The sequence below is a fragment of the Sabethes cyaneus genome, chromosome 3, assembly GCF_943734655.1.
Source record: "Sabethes cyaneus chromosome 3, idSabCyanKW18_F2, whole genome shotgun sequence".
Lineage (NCBI taxonomy): Eukaryota > Metazoa > Arthropoda > Insecta > Diptera > Culicidae > Sabethes > Sabethes cyaneus.
Window position 1 is genome coordinate 40,180,152 of NC_071355.1, and position 23,510 is coordinate 40,203,661.

Consider the following 23,510-nt stretch of genomic DNA (forward strand, 5'->3'; position numbering starts at 1 on the left):
TGATTAGCTGCATTCACATTTTCAGATTATCCAAAGTCCCATGTCCCAAGAACAATTTTTTAGAATCGAAACAAAATGTTCTTTAATCATTTTATCATTACCATATACGGTAAACATTAGGCTATTCAAATTTTAAATGAGTCGAAGAAAAACAAATTGAGTACATACAGGAAAGTCGAACCGCATTTTTTGATCTAAAAGATAGGCAAAATCGAACAAATTCACCATTCGCTATCGACCTTTTCTTTATCGGTATCGAACTGCCGGCCCAAGTCATTGGCTAATTTCACTGATAAGCGGAATGAATGTCGTGCAAACTGCGCTTGTGTTTTTATTCCAATCAACATTTTCAACGTTTGTCATCTGCCATTTGCCGAACAAACACCGATGATTGTTTCGATGCTTTTATTACCTTTGGAGAAGTCTCTGCTGTGGGGAACGAAACTGTCACTGTACAGTGTCACTCGAAAGAAGCATAAATTAATTTTTTCCTTTTACTTGTTATACACAGATGGTTTCACGGTCGGATAAAGCGCGAGGAGGCGGAAAATCTGCTGAAGCCCCGTGAAGACGGTCTCTTCCTGGTGCGGGAGTCTACCAACTTTCCGGGCGACTACACGCTGTGCGTGTGCTTCAACGAGAAGGTCGAACACTATCGAATAAAGTACGCCGAGAACAAGCTGACGATCGACGACGACGAGTACTTCGATAATCTGGGCCAGCTTGTGGAGGTAGGTTTTCTTGCGGGGGAAATCATTATCAATTTAATGTCGTTAGACGTGATTGGTTTCATTAACGGAACAACGATGCTGTCTCTTCTGTCTTCTGTCTTACCGCATTCAGCACTACACCCTGGACTCGGACGGACTGTGCACGAAGCTGATGAAGGCACTGCCAAAGGAGGAATTCTGCGTCAAGGATTTCCAGGACAATGGCTGGGAAATCAAGATGGAGGACCTGCAGCTGAAGGAGAACATCGGCAAGGGCGAGTTCGGCGACGTCATGCTCGGCATACTGAAGGGCGAAAAGGTGGCCGTAAAGGTGCTGAAAGATGCCGGCCGGGCGTCCAATAAGTTCCTTGCCGAGGCGGGCGTGATGACGTGAGTTGCTGCGTGAGTTTGATGGTTTACGACGGAATATTAACTTGTGTGTTTTTTCTGGTTCACAGTACCCTTCAACACGAAAATCTAGTTAAATTTATCGGATTGGTGTTTCATGACAAGTACATCTATCTGGTGACGGAATTTATGAGCAAAGGTTCGTTGGTGGATTACCTCCGGTCACGGGGTAGGCAGCACATTACCCGAAAGGATCAGATCAATTTTGCATTGTAAGTATTGTTTTCTTCTATCAAAAAGTATTGTGAATGCTAATTATGCCGATTTCCCTCAGTGACACCTGTTCCGGAATGGAATACCTGGAAACGAAGAAAGTAATTCATCGTGATTTGGCCGCCCGAAATGTGCTCATTTCGGAGGAGTGCGTAGCGAAGGTGTCCGATTTTGGGCTGGCGCGCGACGAACGATACACGGCCGACATCAGTAAGCTTCCCATCAAGTGGACCGCACCGGAAGCACTCAAAGAGGGGGTTAGTTTTGATTGGCATGATATTTTTTGTGTGGTTAATCTGAACTATTTTCATTTTTTCACAGAAATTCTCCAATAAAACTGACATGTGGAGTTTCGGCATATTGCTGTGGGAGATCTACTCTTTTGGTCGAGTTCCGTATCCCAGAATTGTGAGTATCAAACTGATGGCTGATGTTTGTCTGATTGAAAGATTGCTAATGTTTTTTTTTCTTTATTGCATTTTTTTAGCCCCTGGCCGATGTGGTGAAACACGTTGGCAGCGGTTACAAGATGGAGGCCCCGGAGGGCTGCCCGCCGGAGATCTACGAAATGATGCGACAAGCGTGGGATTTGGTCCCGGAGAAGCGGCCCACCTTTGCCGAGCTGAAACGGCGGCTGGCGGTGTGCAAGCGGGAAACGGCCAACACCTACGTGACGTAGAGTGAAAAGCTCTGAGAACGGTCGATCCTAGCGTAGCACACAAAAGAAAAAAAAAAAGAAAATTGGCAGCACATAATTCAAATCGAGGTTGTTGTTGGGTGAGAGTTGTTTGTGTGCACACACAAAACGCCATTCGAAAGTTTAGAGTGAGGAGAGCAAGAGACAGAACAAACGGGATTGTTTGCATTTTTGTTTCCTTAAAGGATATAGTTTCTTTTTTTTTTTGTGGAAAAAAGTGATTTTGACGGAAGATTCCTTATGAGCGTGCTCCCCCCTGTGCACGTGCCAGGAAGACCGGAAGAGGTCTTCCGGAGAGTGGAGCCTGGTGGGAGTGAAATGTACAGAAAGTGATTTTTTTTCGTTCGTTCGTTCGTCCGCACTGCAATTTCGGTACGTCCATATTTTTGTTTTTATTTTAGAATATCACCTGTTATCACGTATTTTGTTAGGGAAGGTGTGTGTGTATGTGAGTGTAGAAAACTAATTAATTTGAAGTGTAAATAGAGCAGATATCTTATCATTTTTTGATTTGGAAAAACTTAGGAGAAAAAACATCTATCTGTGAGGATAAACTGCGTAAAGTTTATCGGTTGAAAATGGAATTACAGTGTTTTCTTACTCTACGATAAGCACTAGGAAAGCTAAATGCGAAAAGAATCAATTATTACCGGCAGCTGATTGCCGACTAAAGTTTTCATACATTTAACAATTTATTAGTCCTTTCTACAGAGATACATATATAAGATAGAGGTGAGCTGTTTTGTTTATTCTCTGCACTACTATTTATTTAAGGAGCTCCTTATTTATTTAAAAAATAGCAATTCACACAAAACGGTTTACCATCCGATTATGCGATTGCCGGTTTCTGGTCGTAATTCTTGGTTTATTAGTATGAAAATTAGTAGTAAGATTGTTGACTTTGACTAATACGTTTTGAGACAATCATTCGATGAGAAAAATAAAATAAATTTCGAGGCATTTTTTCGGCATTTGGTAGCAATTGAAGCTCATCAAAGATTTCATTTTGCAAAATTATGTGACAATATAATTGCGCCTCGATATTCCACCTGTAATCGGGGCCTCCCTATAATTATCCTAGACCATTATTGGAAAAAAAGGTAACAGGAAATTTACAGCCGGTCGAGATTTTGCTTGATTTATGTGTGTACGCGTGTTTTAAAGTAATTGATTTTAATATGTTTTATTTCAATTTTATTATGTCCATGCAAACTGGCCAGTACAGAATTTTAAATTGCAATATATTCGGCAGTAAAAGACCATAGCCAGCAAAAAGTTTACGATAGAGCAAAGCTCAACCACAAGGCACAAAACGAATTGTTTTGAAAAAAGAAAGCTGGAATTTGCAGGTACATTTCCGAAGATTGCATTTATTATAGTTTGAGCGTTTCTTTGCCAATGCTATATTACAAATTATAGTGCAGTACATTTTCATAAACGCCTAATTATGTTATAAATTTTACAAATTAGAAGTTGATTTGAATCTCAGTATGGAAATGTGCAAACCATTCAGAACTTTTATTTATTTTTGTTTGGAAAAGAAAAACTTCTTCTGTGCTGGCCTACTGGGACTGCTGGAAACTGAGCAATTCTCTCGCACAACGTATATTATAGCACACACACAGACACACTAGCACTGCTGGCACACAATTCCAACGCTTACTTATTTGGTTCGATGCAAATCAGGCGTGTTGTGTTATGATGTATGAAACAAACGACGCAGAATGAAAAAAAAAATAATCGGAAGCATAAGTAAGGAGAATAAAATAACAACACAATAATTAACGATATGATATTCATATTTGTAATTTATTATTACTACTATTATATCACTGCAAAGAAAAAAAGAAATAAAAAGCGAATAATAGGCAGGAAGAAGAAAGAAAAAAGTTATCTAAGGTTTTGCGTAAGCCGACACCTGTAAGCATTAATTATCGTATTACTGTAGTGTGTAAAAAAGGATCAAAATCAAGTTGGATGACGATATATCTAGGGTCTAGAAACAAACCCAACACAAGAGATGTGCAGCTATCAATAATCCCGTAAAGCAACCACTGCGTTTAAGTTGTATAAAAAGAAAAAAATGATTTCCTGATCATTTTCATAAAAAGTACGTAGGTATGATGCGTGTGTGCGCATCACCGGAATGCGTTAAATTGAAGTGTACAGTATTTTGTTTGAGAAACGAAAACGGATATCAGATTGAGTAAGAGTTTTTATAGCTGGAATTTTAATGTTTTAATGAAAAGAGAAATGAAATTTGTTTTAACGACTAATTTTCCTAATGAAACTATTCCATTATTACCAACACGACAGCAAGAGAGCGAAGAATGTTAACTTTACTCTTACCCGAACAGAACGGCCGGTTTCTGAATGTTTTCTCCTTTCGGCTATATGTACGTTCGATACTTTCCATATTTGTTGTTTTCTTTTTTGTTTAGAGATTATTATTGTTTTTAATATATTCAATTCGATAGATATCGAAAGTAAGCAAAGCACGCGAGCAGCGAAACAGCATGCAAACTTGTACATACATATTCAAAATTCTATGAAAAAAAGCAAGTGAAATTAACTAACGAAAAAACTCTAACCTTTACTCAAATAATGAGCGAACAAAAAACACGTAAGAAAACGGTACTTAACTTTGGCTTCGAATAATCAGAAAATTCAATATATAGAGCAAAGAACTACAAAATCAAAAGAACAAGTTAAAAAAAACTATCGCAGCCTCTCTTTCTCTCACACTCGTTACCAATCAATTCCCCGCTAAATAAATTCAAATCCAGATCAGCACTCGTAGAGGAACAAACAAAAAACTAGTAGGAAAGCTTAAACCTTTTTTGCCATTTCATACAATTCCGTGATGCCAAAATGAGAAAACAAGTCAACAGAGTGACAAAAGAAGAAGAAGAAGAAGCAGAAGAAAAAGTTTAGCTTTAGTAATTTTTTTAATTAGTGCTGCCACTCTCGTGTCGCGCCACTCTGCAGCAAAAAGGAAAATATCACTATAGCGTTATTATCCACTGAACTGGTATAGTTAAAAATCTGAAAACTCTCAAGAAGTAGTTAATCGAACATGTTTTAAAGTTTGGACCGCATTCACAGCTCAGCAGCAGCAGCCATTAACTAAATAATGCAAAAAAAACAAACGCTGGAAGAAAAATATCACTGACTCAACTACATATACAGTTAAAATTAGAAGAAAAAAAAATCCAATCGAAAGTTGAAAAATTCGACACAACCCAAACGGACAACTATCAAGAGCTCAAAAATGTTTGAACAAAAGAAAAAAAAAATACAGTAGCCTAGCTGAAGTTGGCAAAAAACGAGCAAGCAAGCATGCACATATATGGTTATTTAGACACAGTATAATAACGGATTTTCCCTTGTTTCCCTCAAGACGAAGAGAGTCACCCTTTGGATGCCACAATGCTACTCGGAAAACACGCTCACGTATTATTGATTGAGTATGAAATAGAGAGAACCAGAAACAACACACACACTAGATTTAACCCCACTAAACAGAGAAAGAATCAATCAGGTCGCAGCAGGGTTTTGACAAAAGGAGAATCCATGGCACTCGTGCCGGTTTGGGTGTACTTCTTCATACATATAGGCACTAGTAGCAGGCTCAGCTCAAAAACGGCAAACAGCAACACAAAACGATGGAAAGGAAATGATGATACAAAAAAGAGAAAAAATGAAACAGTGCAGAAACCAGCAAACAAGCATAATGCTACCAGCAAAAATCTACTACGGAACACATACACACAAGTAAATTAAAGTGAAAGAATACAAATTTCAAAACAAAAAACAAATATCTGTAGTGTTTTTAAAAAGATACCGTTGGCTTCTATTGTACTGGAAAGAACGATTTCCCTTTAGTTGAGCATAACCAACAAAAGGTTTTCCGAAGGAATTCGAAAGAAAACTTTGTGAAAGTTTACCTGGAGAGCAGCATCTAGATAACTCTGAGATTATATCCGGAAGCCTGGAAACCAAAAGGATTCTTCGGTGTTCATAGGACCTTGTTTTTGATCTGTGTGTACGGAATGAAAAGCTCACGAATCACTCGATCTCGAAGCTCGGTCACAATCACACCCAGTAAACCACAAATCGTATATCAATATATGAAAATAATCTTAAATGTCTCTAAACAAAATCGAAATCGTACACAAAGCTTATTAAATCGCACCCTAGTTTATATTCAATCGTACAAAATGATGACGACTGATTTACATACGATACGATCCATACATACGATCATCACAGAATTGTATAGCATTATGGAACTAATCATGTTGAGTCGGATCTCATCGTATACAAATACTTATGAATGTGAATTGTTTACGTATAATCTGCAGTGCGTATATCGCCTCCAAAATGGTACGCCTATGCTGGTTTCGTGCATCTAGTGCGATTTTTCAAGATATATATCGGTACATATATCTCATTTTCCACTTCGATATACGTACGAAAATGTTTACTGGGCAATTCCTTTATTATACCAGTACGTACGTGGACTTTGAAATGGATGTGATACAAATGTATTAATGGAAAAATCGTATATCAGGAAAACTTTTTCTCAACTGTTATACACGAGTGAGCGACTCTAGCGATGTGACCAGAGAAACTCTGAGTTCTTGTACTTTTATATCTGACAGTCAGTAAACAACCCATGAAACATATTGGAACATTCAGGATTTGGCGTCTATCGAAGAAGGTATACGTTACCGTCCGGTGTCTAGTCTCGTTATCGGCTGTTCCTTCTTAATCTAAGTTGGACCCCATCAGTAATAACCCAGCTTATATATAGTTGCTGAGATATCCGCACAAGCTACACGTTTGATATTAGTATTTCAAGCGTCTAGAAGGCTGGAGGTCGACCAGTCTTCGCATAGCCAAGGACCGCATATTCCCATGTCTAAGTCTAAGTCCCAAAACTAAATTCTAGTTCAAGTTGAAATTCGAGCTCGAGCCCAAGGCCCAATCCTGAGCAGCACTAGCCCTAACCCTTCGCGTGAAAGGACCCTCTTTCGCTTCTGGAGGAATTCACTCGTCTCGTAGGAGTCAATAGCGTCATCAGGCCTGTGCTGTGTCTATCATCCTTTGATCTAGTGAGTCAATCTAATTCGAATTATTTCTTGACAAGTAATTCATTCAGAATGGTTGCCGAAATTTTCAAGGGTACGCGTAGGCCTTGTCAGAAAGCTGAAGTCAGCCTTCATATGAAGCCAGATGCCAGACCAGTTTTCGGACCAAAACGCCCATTTTCATTCAACGCTGTTTCTTTAGTCAACGCAGCACTTGTTCGTCTGAATACTGCCACTGGGGAGCCCATATCGTGGCTTCAGTAAACCACTCCAACTGGGGAGTTCTTAGCGTGTCCGTTCCATATGGTCGAGAGACCCTTCTGGCAGCGAATCATCCAGTTAAACAATTCATGGCCCAGCATTACAGTTGTTTTTCCTTTGTCGTGAATTATTCTCTGTAGTACAAGGTTGAGTGATGGCAATATAGCGGCTGGTGATTCCAGAGTGTTACCGGAAAAATTTGCTGGTATAGTTTAACTGAGATAATCTCTGCATTGAGGGAGTTAATGCTATCTCAAACATCTCAACCACAAGTAACGCCACATTTGTGCAAGATCGGGATCGGGACCCTAGAAGCTTGTTCATATTGACCAAATCAAGTAACGGACCTAGTAATCTGGCGATATTCGATACTCTCTAAGCTACGACAAGCAGCATCAACGCTTCCTGGAAGTGGCAATTGAGCTTACTTACTTAGCTATTTCACGTATTTGGCAACAATCCGATTATCGAATCAGTTCCGAATTTAGGAGCCGCCTCCATATTTGTCGGTCTTGGGCTACCAGTCTACAATCGTCCCTAACACCAGTTATTCTAGCATCGTCGTCAACAGTGCTCGTCCAATGAGTACGGGGTGCCTTGGAATGGTCGGCCTCTCTGTCGAAGAAAAAAGCAAAGCCTTGAGTATAAACCGTCTTGTTGGGCATTACCTTTTTTATTGACAGACTTCGCAGCCGGTTATTAGATTTAGACTTTACGAGCCGAGAGCCGGAGTGGGTCAGGCCGTATCAAGAATTCCTCTTCAGTGTACTCGGTCCTGGGCTACTCGTCGCCAATTCGTTGCGCGTCTCGACACACGCAAGTCAGCCTCAATTTGGTGAGGCCATCTAGCACGTTGGGTCCCTCTATTTCTGGTACTGGTGGGGTTGTTGGAGAGAACGGGGGCCCTATTCTTACAGTCACCTCACCCAAATTTTTCAGGTGAAGTGACAATTTGCGATTCTCACAGTCACCTAGGTGACCCCGCTCACCTGGGTGACTACAAATCAAACGGGGAGCCGTTAGGTGAGGTGAGGTGGCTGTGAGAATAGGGCCCCGGATTTCACTACACAGTTGGCCGGCTCACCGTAGTCTCCCAACTTTCGCCAACTGTATGATGGGAATCTCTCCAAGTAGTGTTTTCAACTTGTGGTTTTTACGCCTTCGCCACTCCCGCTATCCGTTTGTACTCCCCCAAAAATAGTCCGCAACACCTTTCGTTCAAATGCGGCAAGTGCAGATATGTCTTCCGCAAGCAAAGTTACTGTCTCAAGTCCGCAGAGAAAAAGCTTTGTGCGGCTGCTATGCTTCTTGATCTTACGAAGGAAAAAGGAGGCTCGATTTCCAGCTTGGATGTGTCGATGGATCTCCTTACTCGTATCATTGTCGGCGGCGACCAGAGATCCCAAATATACGAATTCATAAACCATTTCCAGTTCATTACCGTCAATAGTCACTGTACGTGGAAGGCTCTTCCTACATATATTTGGTTTCCGACGCATTGATTTATAGCCCTATTATCCTAGGCTTCGTTTTTAGTCTGGCGTAGATTGCCTCCGTCGTTTCAAGGTTTGTAGTAATGATGTCGAGTACGTCTGCGAAGGCTAGGAGTTGGCTACTCTTGCTGAAGATCGTATCTTCGATGCCCGCTCGTCGGATCACTCCTTCAGTAGCGATGTTGAATAACATACAGGACAGTCCGTGGTGGACACGAGAATGCCTCCGAAGCACACATGTAGCACATCACTTGCTCCAGGGTAGCTTTGATCAGCCGCATTCATTGGTTTGTCCCGAAATCCATACTCGCGCAATATCTGCTATAGTTGTTCGCGCTCGACTGTATCGTATGCTGCCCTAAAATTCACGAAAATATGACGCGTGGGCGGGTTGTACTTTCTGGAGGATTTGTCGTAGAGTAAAAATTTGGTCCGTAGTTACACGGGCTCCCATAAAGCCTGCCTGATACTGCCCTATGAATTCTCTTGCTATTGGGGATAGACGACGCAACAAAATCTGGGAGAGCATATTGTAGGTGGCGTTGACCAACGTAATGCTCCAGTTATTACTGCAATTTAGCAACAGGGAAGGATTTTTTGTAGATTTGACAAATCACTTCTTTCGTGCTCTCCTCCGATAGCTTTTTCTCATCCAAAATCGTTGAAATTATCCGGTAAAGTACCGTTGCATGCGGGTTTCGGACATTTTTCGGACGTTTTTATAGTGTACTGCCAGGAGTCGTTTCTTTCCGGCGGCTCTATTATTCTTCAGCTGACCAATAGGTCATCTCTTCGATGTCGGGAGCCGGCATGCTGTTATCATTTGTTTGCACTTCTAGGCTAACTTCAATTGCGTCTCCTTCTGTTATATCGCCATTGAGATGCCGCAGAACTGCTTCCAACTGTCGACCATCTCGCACTCGTTTGTGACCAGGTTTCCCTCCTCGTCCCTACATATCGGTCCCATACATATCAGGCTTCGGTGTGTATCTTTTACGAAATTGGTTTACCTTCTCCTAGAACTTATTATTATTTTTATTTATTTGACTAACTATTGACGTAAGACATTTGTCTTTTAAATTGTAGAGTACCGTGCCGTATCGAAATCCGTACACCTAAGAACTAGACCATTTTAAATGGTCAATATAAAATTATGATTTTGTAATAGGCAATTCGTCATATTTTCTTTTGACAGTATAATGCTTATTTTAACATTATTTGGAATAACAAGAAACTAAAATTAATCCTAGTTATAAAAAATCGAGATCGAAATGTGCAGCTCTTGATTCAAAATCCATACACGTTTTAATGTCTGATTCAAAATCCGTACACCTGTGACTCAAAATCCGTACACCATGTTAAAAATCAATTAAAGTCCGCATAATTTTGAATTTAAATCCGTGTAAGCTTGATCGAAATTAGTTTAAAGTTTATGGCTGAGTTGTTTTTGTTTATTTCACTAATTGCTTTATAAAATTGATAATTGACGCATTGTATTTTAGTCCTGCTCATCTAAGAGTCGTTTACACGCACAGTAGGAACACTACAAGGAATCAATCTTTTCTTTTTGACGTAGGACTACGTCTTACGGCAAGTTTGGAGACAGGGTGTCATTCCAAAAAATCAAAAAATGCGAGCGTCACGAAAAATGAAAGGTTTTGAGCGCTAATAGCTCAGCGGTTTTCCGATAAATTTTCAATATTCTTACACCAATCGATCGGAAAATCTTCTAAGAATTGACCCAAATGAAGAAAAGTATGGATTCTTGATGTTGAACTATTGAAAAATTGAAAATAATGAACCTATGTTTTACCAGAATTCTCACTTCGTGATTGGTTGGAAGATTCTTTACGATGATCTAAACCTATACCAATTTGATATCTGTGCTTGGGAAGTAAGCCAAAACAAGTGACATAGTTTCCTCATTTCAACAAGATTTCTTAACACCGCGGTTCAACCTAGACCATTTTGATGTCCTTGCTTGGGAAGTACGCCAGAGAGAGTGACAAAGCCCTCTCGTGCCAACAGATTTCTTACGAACGCGATTAAACCTAGTCCAATCTGATGTCCGTGTTAGGGAAGTGTGCCAGAAAAAATGACAAAAGCTCGTTGTACCAACAGATCCCAAGATCTTTACTGCGTGACGATTAAACCTCGGCGAATTTGATATCTGTGTTGGAAAAATGTGCTACAGCTGTAGTGTTCGGTTATAATACGGCTCTGTATGAATACGCATGCTTGCCGTTTCACTAGAAGTGTAGTGAAAAGATGTGCTGTTGATAAAATAGGATTGAATTGGTAAAATCCCTTCAACGTGGGAAACCATGGATAATAAAAACAATCTTTAATTTCAATAAGGTAGCAGGAAAGTAATAGTTTGTGTTCTTGATTTTGTTAAATTGTTTTCAAATGCACAATCTTTTGAGAATTCAACGTATGCAATGTTACTACTTTGATAAATGTTACATATAACGCATGTAGTATGTATATATGTTGCATATAGCATGTATACATGAAGAATCGAATGATTACAAGCATGAATACATGCTACTATCTTTACAAAGAGACTTACGTAGTCCTGCGTCACCTATATATGCGGTCGTGTCTTGTACACAACCCCTCTGATTTTTAGCCAAATTATGGGTAATTGTTCATTTTCGGTCGGAAAGTTAAAATATCAGGTTTGGTACTGATTAAATATTGCCTCTATCCATGGGACCACCCACTTGTAACAAAACCTCGTTTGTGTTAAATGTTCTTACATTCGTTTCCTTATGCCTCAGGAAATATTAGGCTTAGAAACAAACTTTTTTAACATTTTAGAGTAAATTCACTTGACTTATAAACAATATATAACATTTTTTCTTGATTTTTGTTGCAAATTATACGGAAAGCTGAAAAATTGCAGAATAGACTCCGGTATTTCGAAAGTACCAATTCAATATACTACCTCTTATCGTAGTGACCGGAACTTAAACTATCTCGATGCTTTATTAAAGGATTATTCACCATTTATTATCGTAATTCCCATCTTCCAGTTTATCGACATATATTTAGCTTTAGTTATTTCCATTTTGTTTGGCAAAACATAGAGTTGGATCGCTAAGGATACTGCACAGGTGTACGGATTTAGATTCAACTAGTAAAACTGAATCAAAATCCGTACAGTACTAATTTTGATGAATAAATATTACTTCAATCCCATAATGAATGAAATTAAGCTGTAGAACGATAAACACCTATAGTTCAAATTGATTTTCGGGATTTTAAATATGAAAATCACTTCAAGTACGCTTAACACTTCATTTTATTGGAAGTTATTTTCTTAGCAAATTGCTAACAACACACCCAATTTAGAAGGGAATCTGATAGGCATTAACGTTTTAATTTTTATTAGTTGTATTTCGTGGCCTACTACCTATGTTTTGACATTGACGTAGTGCTAATAAACCACGGATCTAGGCCTATTATTAATATTTTGCATTTAGACTGTTTAATACATATAATCAAGCAAATTGTATTAGGTGTACGGATTTCGAAGCTGTACGGATTTCGATACCGCATGGTACTTGCGCGTGTCATTACCCCGGAAACCCTCGTTCTCCCTCGTGGCAATACTTAGACAGTTTTTCCAAGCTCTTTTTTTCTCTTCATCGCTAGTTGGCATTTCCCGGGTATAAAATGGGGAAGGCAAATGAGGAGCGTCCAATATAGCTTTAGCCATCCCAAGCCCCTGCCTAGCGCCTCCACGTCGCCATACCTGGTAATGCTCTTTTGAGGAGGTGCGATACTGGGTGGTTCCCGGCTGCCTGATCTCAAAATCGAGGTTTTGGGCAGACGGCGGAGCCACACGACCTTGTTAATAGGTAAGCATAAAATAAGTTATTTTAATTATTTTTTCCGTTTTAGCTTATGAAGCACCTCTTGCTATATAAAACTTTGGCCAATACGAGTGTTAATACTGCACATGGATATTGGATACCAGAAGAAAAACTTAAATTAATTATTAGAAGCACTTATGGAAACTAAAAGTACGCAACTCTATTCCATTCGAAGGACTGCTGGTGAGATTGTTCTATTTTTATCCATATATACCATATTTCATAAATAAACTAGAATGGCAAAGATGGAGGAACCATCAGAGCACTTGTTTGAAACGGTGGGCCGAGGGAGAGTGAAACAGTCAACTTTCTAGGGTTAATCTCGGCCCGATTAACAACACATCGTGGATAATGAGTGGGCTCTTCTCCCCACCTGCTGGAGTCATTCTGCATTAAGACGGTTTATTCAACGATTGACTCAGGCGACTTAGCCTTTGGAAGGAGATTCTCTAAATCCCTGGTACGTGTAAGTGATGTTGCTTATCGACCAATTCCCTTTTGGCCCTTCATACAAGAGGTGGGGAGCATGACCAATCGTTGAATATCTTCAACTCTTTTTGACATGATCGGCTCATTGCTATGAACGGATGTTCTGCTAAGACAGGTGGTAGTACCATATATTCATATTCATATATTCATCGCTGGTTGGCATTTCCCGTCAAATCATTTCGTGCCCTCGAATTTTCCTTATTGACGACCGAGCGTATCCTACTCCATTTGTCTTCGAGGGTCGAAGCATCTAGCTCAACAGAGAAAGGTAAAGCATCATGTTTAACCGAAGAGGGTGGCTTTGGGTGGATTTGGGTGGATTTTAAGCGCACATATACTGCTACTAGGTAATGGTCCGGGTCAATACACGAACCCCGTGGGAAGCGTACGTTGCACAGTGGTCCCATTGGTATCAGAACACGCGTTTTTTTAATTGCGCCGAAATGGTTGATTATACTGGTTAAGTATGTTCAGAGAAATTTCTCAGCGTTAAAAGCTCTTTCATATGGCATGAACGATTATTTGATTAATCCCCCTAAAAGTTAGATAAAAAATTTATTTTTTGAACAGTAAGAGATACAGCAAAACAAAGTTCTACAAAATTTTTGAAAAAATTATTATAAAGAACTTTGCCAAAGAAAGTAACCTTCTAGCTATTATAGTTTTAGAGATAAAGAACAATTTTTGTGGAGACTTTACGAAAATCAATTTTTTGACCACAGTTCTTTCTACAGTATTTATACGCATTTGACATGTTCGGCAAAGATTTTCTAACAGTCAAATTACATACTTTTGTAGAATATAGTAACTTGCTATCGTCAATATTTGCGAAGAAAATTAAAGTTTTCGTTTAAAAATTAACCAATTTTCAACAGCAATAACTCCCAAACATGCAAATATATTCAAACCATTTATTACCCATGTGAAAGTACAAGAAAAATACTACAAAACGCAAAACAAATTAGCTTGACCCTGGCTATCCCTCTACCAAAACACTCGCATTGAAAATTGTTACTCGGTTGAATTTAATATGGTGTAGTGTAAAAACCGTGTTATCCCGATCAAGTAAGTGTGCAAAATAAATTATGAAAATGTGTAATCCAAGCAGCATGGATTGTTTGTAGAGAAAAAGATTTTCAAAATTCGTTTTCGGATGAAATTTGATTACTGCAGTTCGAGGTGTACGAATTTCGAAATGTATTTGAAGATTCTTCATCCTCACTATCGCTATTATTGTGCATATCATATGTACTGACCAACAGTTGAAGTAGGTACATCTTCAGAGGACATGGCGTTTTTGTTATTTGGTAGTTCCCTCATGCTAGAAATTACCGGATCAGAAGATTCTAACAGACGGCAGAAGATCCGTATTTGTAGCCATTCTGGAGATCTTCCTTGTGTGATGAGTTCGGAACTGTTGTATGTCCTTGTCCACCATTGTCATCATCAGCTCGTAACCACTACCGTTCTACCTTCACGTACATGATGTAGGATGTAGGATGATTTTTTGCGATTTGCTGGTCTATGTTAATTTTTTCTTGCAGCGTTAGTGCAGTCGTTTCCTTTGCAAACTGGAGATGCAACGGCCGGCAATACCTGGTCGAAGACGATCTAATTAGGCTAATTCAAAGAAATATATCTGGTCGAAGATGGATGTGGATTTAGGAATATATTCTTTCCATTTGTTACTGCTTTCATGGGAACAATTGATGTGATGTGATCATCATCAATGAATGTTTGCTAATACTCGCTAAGATCTGCGGTTTCATCTTCATCTTCTTTCGGTTACTGTCTTCAGTTCTTCATCAGAAAACGTGTTTAGTGATGCAGCTTTCGAGCTGATAATACTTGACGAGGTTTGATATGCACAGTAACAGCGATAGTGAGGATGAAGTATCTTCAAATACACTTCGAAATTTGTACACCTCGAACTGCAGTAATTAAATTTCATCCGAAAACGAATTTGAAAAATCTTAATAATGCATGCTGCTTGGATTACACATTTTCATAATTTATTTTGCACACTTTACTTGATCGGGATAACACGGTTTTTACACTACGCCATATTAAATTCAACCGAGTAACAATTTTCAATGCGAGTGTTTTGGTAGAGGGATGGCCAGGGTCAAGCTAATTTGTTTTGCATTTTGTAGTATTTTTCTTGTACTTTCACATGGGTAATAAATGGCTTGAATATATTTGCATGTTTGGGAGTTATTGCTGTTGAAAATTGGTTAATTTTTAAACGAAAACTTTAATTTTCTCCGCAAATATTGATGATAGCAAGTTACTATATTCTACAAAAGTATGTAATTTGACTGTTAGAAAAACTTTGCCGAACATGTCAAATGCCAATAAATACTGTAGAAAGAACTGTGGTCAAAAAATTGATTTTCGTAAAGTCTCCACAAAAATTGTTCTTTATCTCTAAAACTATAATAGCTAGAAGGTTACTTTCTTTGGCAAAGTTCTTTATAATAATCTTTTCAAAAATTTTGTAGAACTTTGTTTTGCTGTATCTCTTACTGTTCAAAAAATAAATTTTTTATCTAACTTTTAGGGGGACTAATCAAATAATCGTTCATTCCATATGAAAGAGCTTTTAACGCTGAGAAATTTCTCTGTACATACTTAACCAGTATAATCAACCATTTCGGCGCAATTAAAAAAACGCATGTTCTGATACCAATGGGACCACTGTGCGTTGGTGATGTCCGAGAAAAACCGGTCCTCGATGAGAATATGGTCGATTTGGTTCGAGGTTCATAGGTCAAGTCTCCAGATGGCTTTGTAGATATCTTTGTGGGGAAAGAAAGTGCATCTGATCACTAAAGCTGCAAAGTTTATGCATCGCTGGCCGTTATCGTTCGTATCGGTGTACATGCTATTGCTTCCCTACCGACCTGGCCGTGATGTCCCGAGGGGAGCAGCTTTCGTACGCTGCTTCCAGACACGCTCTACCTTCGTGTGGACAATGCACGTGGATCGCTTTTCAGCCCATTACGCGATCCTGCATTTTGCCCATCACTACGAAGCCCGTTCCCAGCTCGTTGGTCGCTCCACCACTCTGTAAAAATTGGGCTTTGCCGCCACGGATCCTCCGCACCTTCTCGCCTTTGCGACAGATCTCTTACGGTACAGCCACGCTGTCGTCACCAACGAAATTTAGCGATCTAAAGTTCCATTTACCATGTTTCCATTCCACGTCCTTCTTTCTTCGCCTTTGTCCATGCCGAATATTCTGAGTAGAATTTTCTTGATTCTATTTAGTGTATTGGTAGCCGTACTATGGGCGTACGCTATCGAGTCTCGTGATGGGGCTGCCATCTTAAAGTGTCGAGACAATGCTGTGCCTCCTTCCCTGTCTGTATACGATCTTAGCTTTCACCGGGGTTGGTTAAGCGGATCACCGTTAAGGTTACTCGTATTCCGGCTGGTACGCCGGTACCACGTAGGGGTAGGTATTACCCAAGGGATAAGCGGTGACGCAGCTTGCTAACGACATCCAGATGCAGACGAGAACCTGTCCTGGCGACAGCTAAAAGCCATGACGGCCATCTCTTTGTTCTGCCGGACCGGCGGACATGAATACATAAGTAAAAGTAAAATCAGGGTTGTATCGTTTATAGTCAAGATTATGATCCTATTACCTAAGTATAACATTGAGGGTTTTATTACACCATTATAAGAGTACAATAAAACTCAATTGGTTACTTGGGCAGTTACACAAAATTGAGAGGTATTGATCGCAATCCGTAACCGATTAACCTCTTCATGTTGTACAGCTCTAGATGACAAAAACACTGAGCAACTGTGAATGAATTTTAAATGAAAACGGAAGGTAAATTCATGTTGCTGCGTTACTTCTGATTTAGAAGCCATCACGCATGGGTTATTGAAAGCAGGCTTACCAAGCCAGTTGAGGAAGTTGTCCACTCTTGATATTTGGTGATTTTAATCATCCCGCTTTAAATATTCTATCTCTGGTGCTGCAAACTTTGTGTTCCCAGAAACGTATGAATCAACGTTCTCAACTTTCAACGTTGCTTTTCTAGAAGGAGTATCGGTGTTGAATCTTAACCCATTGAATGTGATTAGAAATTGAAATGATTGTTTTCCTTTTTTGTGCCGCTCTGATGTTGAAGATTTAGACAACTGCAACGAATTGGACCTCAAAAGGGATATTGATTCTCTCAACGAAACTATTACAATTATAACTTGGTCTACTACATACAGGGCTGTGCTGCCCTTGGACTATCGATTCTGATTATTTAACTGTACCGCCTAAATAATAATAATAATCTATAGAGCTAAACTTTATCTATAATATTGCTAAACTAAGTATATTACTCCTAGTTAACACCGGGTGACGCGCGAAGAGCTCTTTTTGCGTAGCACTCAGTGGAATGCGGGAGTGCGCCCTAAATCAAAAGATACAGCAATACGTAATTCAACAATTTTGTAGATAATTATAAGTTCTACAAGTGTCCCATACATAACTTTTTCAAATTTAGCTTGGTTGAGATGGTACAGTTAAATAAGCAAAATCGGTGCACTAACAAGGAAACCTCACTATCGGTCACAGGCTTAGAGCTTAACCATATACACCATAGTTTAGTCCTGTCGATCCAGAACTTCACTGCACTGCTCGTATAGGTGTAGCCTATGGAACTTTTTTGAGAAAACTTAACTTGAAATTTGTATGGGCATTTGACTTAATGGAGGCGCATGGTACATTGTGAATATCAGGAAAGTTTAAGTAACAATTCAAAAAGAAAATGATATGGTTTGGAAAAGGATGATTTGATTACGCAACAAGCATTTCTAAAATTCTTTTTTTGTTCACCTGGAAGTGTTCTTAAACTTTTCTCATACTGATAATACGATGTTTACAATAGTTTTGCTGCTGGATAACCGATAAAAGCATTCTTCTGAACCTTTTCTTTGTTACGTATCATGTTGAATAAAACAGCAATTGGAAATTTGCAAATATACTTCAGCAAATCTGGTTTAATGGGCAGCGAAATTGCCAAGCAATGGATGAAGGCGGTGTCTAGACGTTGGGATCAACATTCCGATACATTGTTGAATGGTCAACAAGATGGAGCGCTCAACAGAAATAGGAGAACGACTGAAGATGAAGAGGCGAACCATTCACAGGCTGAAAACCTCTCTAATATAGAATAAAAAAAGATGATGGACAAGCTATGGATCCACTAACTTTGGACGAGGTTATAAAAGCAGCGAGATAGCTGAAAAATGACAAAGCAGTTGGAAAGGATGACATCCCTGCTAAAAGTTCAGAAAGTCGGGAGCGAACTTTTGAAAGAACGGGTGCAATCCATCAGGTTATACTGAAAGGTATAGACTGAGAAGGAAATTCCTACGGACTGGTTAGAAGGCCTCATGTTTCCTGTTTACAAAAAAGGCCTTTGACTCGAATGCAGCAATCACCGAGGCATTACTTTCTTCAATTATGCATACAAAATTCTCTCCCGTATCCTGTTTCTCAGAACAGACTGATGCCGTTGCAGGAAACCTTTGTTGGTGAATACCTGTGCGGTATTCGAGAGGAACGCTCCAAGACGGACCAAATGTTCACCTTGCGACAAATCCTCGAAAATTCCGGGAATTCAACTTGCAGAACACAAATAAACAAATGGTGAGTTGTTTATAGACTTTAAGGCGGCATACGGTTCAGTTAAACGCAATGAGCTGTGGCAAATTATGCTCGAACATGGTTTTCCAACAACACCGATAAGACTGAAACGTTCTATTGCTAATGGTTCCAATCAAGCATTAGGATAACGGGTGAAACATCGGACGCGTTTGTGATTTGAAGTAAGATGGCGGGCTATCGAATTTGCTTTTCAACATTGTATTGGAAGGTGCTATTCGAAGGGCAGGCGTGTAGAGAATCGGTATCATCTTCACGAAATCTCATATGCTCCTAGCGTTTGCGGGCGACATCGGTATCATCGGTGTTAACCGTAGAACTGTGGAAACAGCGAACACTCGTCTTAAATCATGAATCGCATGAATCATGAAATCTACCAAGTAAACCAATATGCGGATATTGTGAAGCGACTAAACCACGGCAGGCTAAAATGGGCTGGTCACGTATCAAGGATGTTGGATGAGAGACCAGCGAAAACAAACCGCGTACCCGTTGGATGAGCGCTGTTGACGTAGCTGCTAGAGCAGCAGGTATTAGGGGTTACTGGGGAGCGGCAGCCCAAGACCGAGAAATGTGGAGACGGCTCCTGAATTCGGCAAGGGTTCGATAAGTGGATTATCGCCAAAAAAATCAAGTAAGTAAAGGATGAAGGATGTGTTATTGGACATAGTTGAAGATGACAGAGTTTTAAAAATTAATTCGTGGTCCGGTTATAAGCAAATGATGGAGTAGCCGCAAATCGCTCAGAAAAAATTGAAAATCATTGCACTTCCGCCTGACTCAACCTCGGTTCTGTAAACGGCAGATATATATTAATCGGCCATTTAAGGATCTCATACGAAACGTATGTAATAAAATTCAATGGCATCACAATCTTGACAAAGCGGAACAATGTATTGGCAATTCTAGACATGCTTTGGTACCAAGGCTTGAAAGTTTTCATGGTATCATGGTATTCATGGTATCGGAACGTCTTCATTGATGAACATCCATTAATACACCAGCGCAATTTTTTCTTGATTTTTCAAGATACTCAACATGCAAAAAACAATCTTGCACGAATTTTTGCTTTTTCAATTACATTTGTAGTTTCAATTCAGAACACCAAACATGCATACCGGAATTAACGAGGAGAAAAGTTTAATAACACTTTCAGGTGAACGAAAAAGGGATTTTAAAAAAGCTTGTTGCATCCTTTTCAAACAATATCATTTTCTTTTTGATCTGTTACTTAAACGTTTAGGATATTCATAATGTACCATGCGTCTCCATTAAGTCAAATGCCCAAACAAATTTCAAGTTAAGTTTGCTCAAAAAAGTTCCATAGGCTACACCTATACGAGCAGTGCAGTGAAGTTCTGGATCGACAAGACTACACTATGGTGTATATGGTTAAGCTCTAAGCCTGTGACCGATAGTGATGTTTACTTGTAAGAGCAGGACAGCCCTGACTACATGCGACCCATTTTGCCATATTTCTAATGTACCCCACGGGTAGTAACTTAGGGTTGCTTTCCTTTTCACCGTTTATCTACACATTTTTAGCAGTTTTGCCACTTGAATATTGTGCGTTTTGTGCTGATGACGTTAAAATATTCGTGGTGATTAACGTGTTTTGCTTATAATCATCTTTTTTTTAATTATTAATTTCTAGCAGAAATAAATTAAATAAAATCTTTAAATTTCAGATTGGTGTTTGAGCAATAAGTTTTTGTTGATCTCTCCAAATTGCGGAATTTCTCTAGAATTTCGTCTCACCGGAAGAGTATGGTAGTTTTCATTGCATTTTGGGCACTATCGCAGATCAAGAAATTATAAAGGAACAAACTCGTACGATAGTCAGTTTTATTCATTTTTATCATCGTTGTTGAATTGACTACTTTATTTTCAATGTCTATCTATTTTTCTTAGTAAATATTTCGTGATAACAAACCTGTATCTCTTCGCTGGTGTAGTAATTTTTAAATCGTCAAATTTGACGTCTTCACAGTGCAGATACTTCTTACCTATCTATCCAACGCAGGATAATGCGTATTTTAAGACAGAAAAATGGAGATTTCTTTCCTCGTAATAACTCAGCAGTGTTAAGTTGTACATTTTATTAAACAGAAAATAAACTAAAGAATCGTACTCTTATCGGTAAATGTAACAAGCGCACACACGCAAACTTATCGGTAAGCCTAACAGTTAGTTTGTGTCTTTATTCTCGTTCAATCATTTCATTCGGCCTAGAACAAAAATCTTCCTCATTTGCAGCAACCTAGCAATCTGCAAACGAAAAAGATAGCTCGAAACCAATCATGGCAGGAGCAGCAACGTTTGAACGGCAAACGTTGGTGGTCCACACAATCGGTTTGGCCGTACTCGCTGAAACACGTCGCTTAATAGTGATTTAAATGCGAACCAATCATGTTTCAGATGCGTTCAATTGATTATCCTCATTCATACATACACGCGGAACGAATGTTATTCAGTTAAAGATCTCACCAGGAGGTACCGCTAAACTCTAAGTTTGCTTACATAATTCAGAGCCGAATCTCAACCAGCTCCCCTTTGTTCGCCGGATGCCGTACACGGATCGCATTCGGTCGGGCACGGCTCTGTTGGTTCTATTCGATTTTCGCCAGAATATCCGCCTCCCGGAACAGATGGTACTCCTTGGCGTCACCCAGATCTACCTTAGTGCCTCCGTACTCGGGCAGCAGAACCTTCTCGCCGACGGTTACCGCCAGCGGAACGTGCTGACCGGTTTGTGAATTGCGTGCTCCAGGACCGACTGCGATGACGGTACCTTCCAGTACTTTCGATTGTGCTTTTTCCGGCAGTACAATACCACCCTTGGTTTTCGTCAGCGCTTCGGCACGCTGAATCAGAACACGGTCCAGCAGGGGAATCAATCGTTTGGAGGCCTGCAACATGGAACGAGCGAGGGCATTAAATGCTGCTGTAAACATAACCTCTACCGGTGTTCGATCTTTCGAGAAACATGATCCGGCATTGTTACGTAACTGTGTTCCAAGTGTCGGCATGTTTATTCGAAAAAGGAATGTACATTCAAAAAGATATTGCTGAATCAAGATAGTTTTTTTTTTATTTAATACATAATTTAATAGGTTTTACATCGAATTGCATCACCATTAGTTTTGCCGTGAACTGTGACCGACCAATTGATAACAGATACCGATATTTGCTTACCATTTTTTGAGGGCTGGATCTTTTTTTTTCCTTTGCAGCACACTTCACACTAGAGCAGTCGCACGCGAAGCTTGAACCACAAATTGATATTTTGTGAACGAAGTACAATGAATGAATGAACCGTACGAAAAAGCAACCACAAAACCACGCTGCTGGACGATGGAACTTTACTTTTTCTGACTGCTGAATTTGACAATGTGAGTGTGTGACTATGCAAGAAAATGAACAGTGAATTGTGAGATAAATAACGTGAAGAGGAGGAAAAGCGACAGCGAAGCGATGGGGCAGAGTTGTCAGAAATTTGAAAAGAGTGTCTAAAAAAGTCGCACAGCAAGTAATATTGCCCGTTTCTTTGGTAACAAAACGCGCTGCTCACTTTTTTGATAGCTTGAAATCGTCGCAGAAAGAATCTGCTTGGCTGAATGTAAGTTATAAGTGTATATTATGCTTGTCTAGCACGTAAACTATTGATTTACTTGACAAAATAAACGATATTTGCCCCCGCGACGATTTTGGCGACGGTTTCGCCCGAGACGGTTATAATTCATCACGTACGAAAATTCCCACCCTTTGATAATATATGTTTAATAAATTCAAAAAGTTTCAACGTGATAGTTTACATTCTGCATTTTTTCTCACGCAGTTGCATAGACATAAAAAAACTGCAAAATATCTTCGCATGTTACTGGAATGCGTCTTCATTTTAACCGGCTGAATCAAATATATTTTGGCAAATCAGCATATCTGGTGCCGCTGCTTGAATGTTCCAGAGTTTTTTCCACGATGAGAAGAAATTCTATTCACCATGGTTTTTCCCGAATTTTCTCGTGCATCTCGTGGGGGGTCGGGTTGACAGAGCTGCCAGATCCAGTGGTCTTTTGTTTCAATTTTTTATTCAGAAGTTTATACAGCAAAGCAAGGGGTTTCCAACAGAAATGATTACCACGTACCGCCGAAAAAAGTTACTTTTGATTACTTTACTGATTACCTCTGATTACCAGTAATCAATCTCTTGTGATTACTATAAATTAATCATGATTACCAATGATTACTTAAGATTACTTATTAGATTACTCTACTGATTACCATTGATTACCTAATTAATTCGTAAATGATTACAAAAGTAATCTCTGATTATTACGCACCTATACGCCTTACAGGAAACCCCTTGCAGCAAAGTTTCGTTAATGGTGGTTCGTTAATTGGGCGGTTCGTTAATTGGGTGTTCGCTAATTGGGCTAAGTGACAACTTGAATGTCAAAATTGTATGGAATTTTCGAGTTTAGAAATTTCTAACAACTGTCAGTCGGCCCAATTAGCGAATCAGCTGGAGTGCAGTCGTGGCCCAATTAACGAATTCAGGCTGTACTCTTGTTCGTATTGCTAATTGCAA

General features: G+C 39.4%; 2 protein-coding genes across 2 annotated transcripts in view; one reads left to right on the forward strand and one right to left on the reverse strand.

Annotated features, from left to right (window-relative positions):
* LOC128739491 (tyrosine-protein kinase Fer) overlaps positions 1-5,830 on the forward strand; it is a 101,019-nt gene extending 95,189 nt beyond the window's left edge. Inside the window, exons 4-9 of the mRNA XM_053834984.1 lie at positions 512-731; positions 844-1,100; positions 1,169-1,330; positions 1,393-1,588; positions 1,653-1,739; positions 1,819-5,830. Coding sequence (XP_053690959.1) covers positions 512-731; positions 844-1,100; positions 1,169-1,330; positions 1,393-1,588; positions 1,653-1,739; positions 1,819-2,010 — 1,114 coding nt within the window. The 3' untranslated portion in view covers positions 2,011-5,830. The remainder of the gene's footprint in view (positions 1-511; positions 732-843; positions 1,101-1,168; positions 1,331-1,392; positions 1,589-1,652; positions 1,740-1,818) is intronic.
* Positions 5,831-21,012: 15,182 nt separating this feature from the next.
* On the reverse strand, positions 21,013-22,285 carry LOC128741979 (10 kDa heat shock protein, mitochondrial). Its single transcript, XM_053838132.1, has 2 exons — positions 22,118-22,285; positions 21,013-21,831 (listed from the first exon to the last, which is right to left on the reverse strand). Exons 1-2 carry the CDS (start codon positions 22,118-22,120, stop codon positions 21,532-21,534), a joined length of 303 nt encoding a protein of 100 aa, XP_053694107.1. The 5' UTR covers positions 22,121-22,285; the 3' UTR covers positions 21,013-21,531.
* Positions 22,286-23,510: the final 1,225 nt, after the last annotated feature.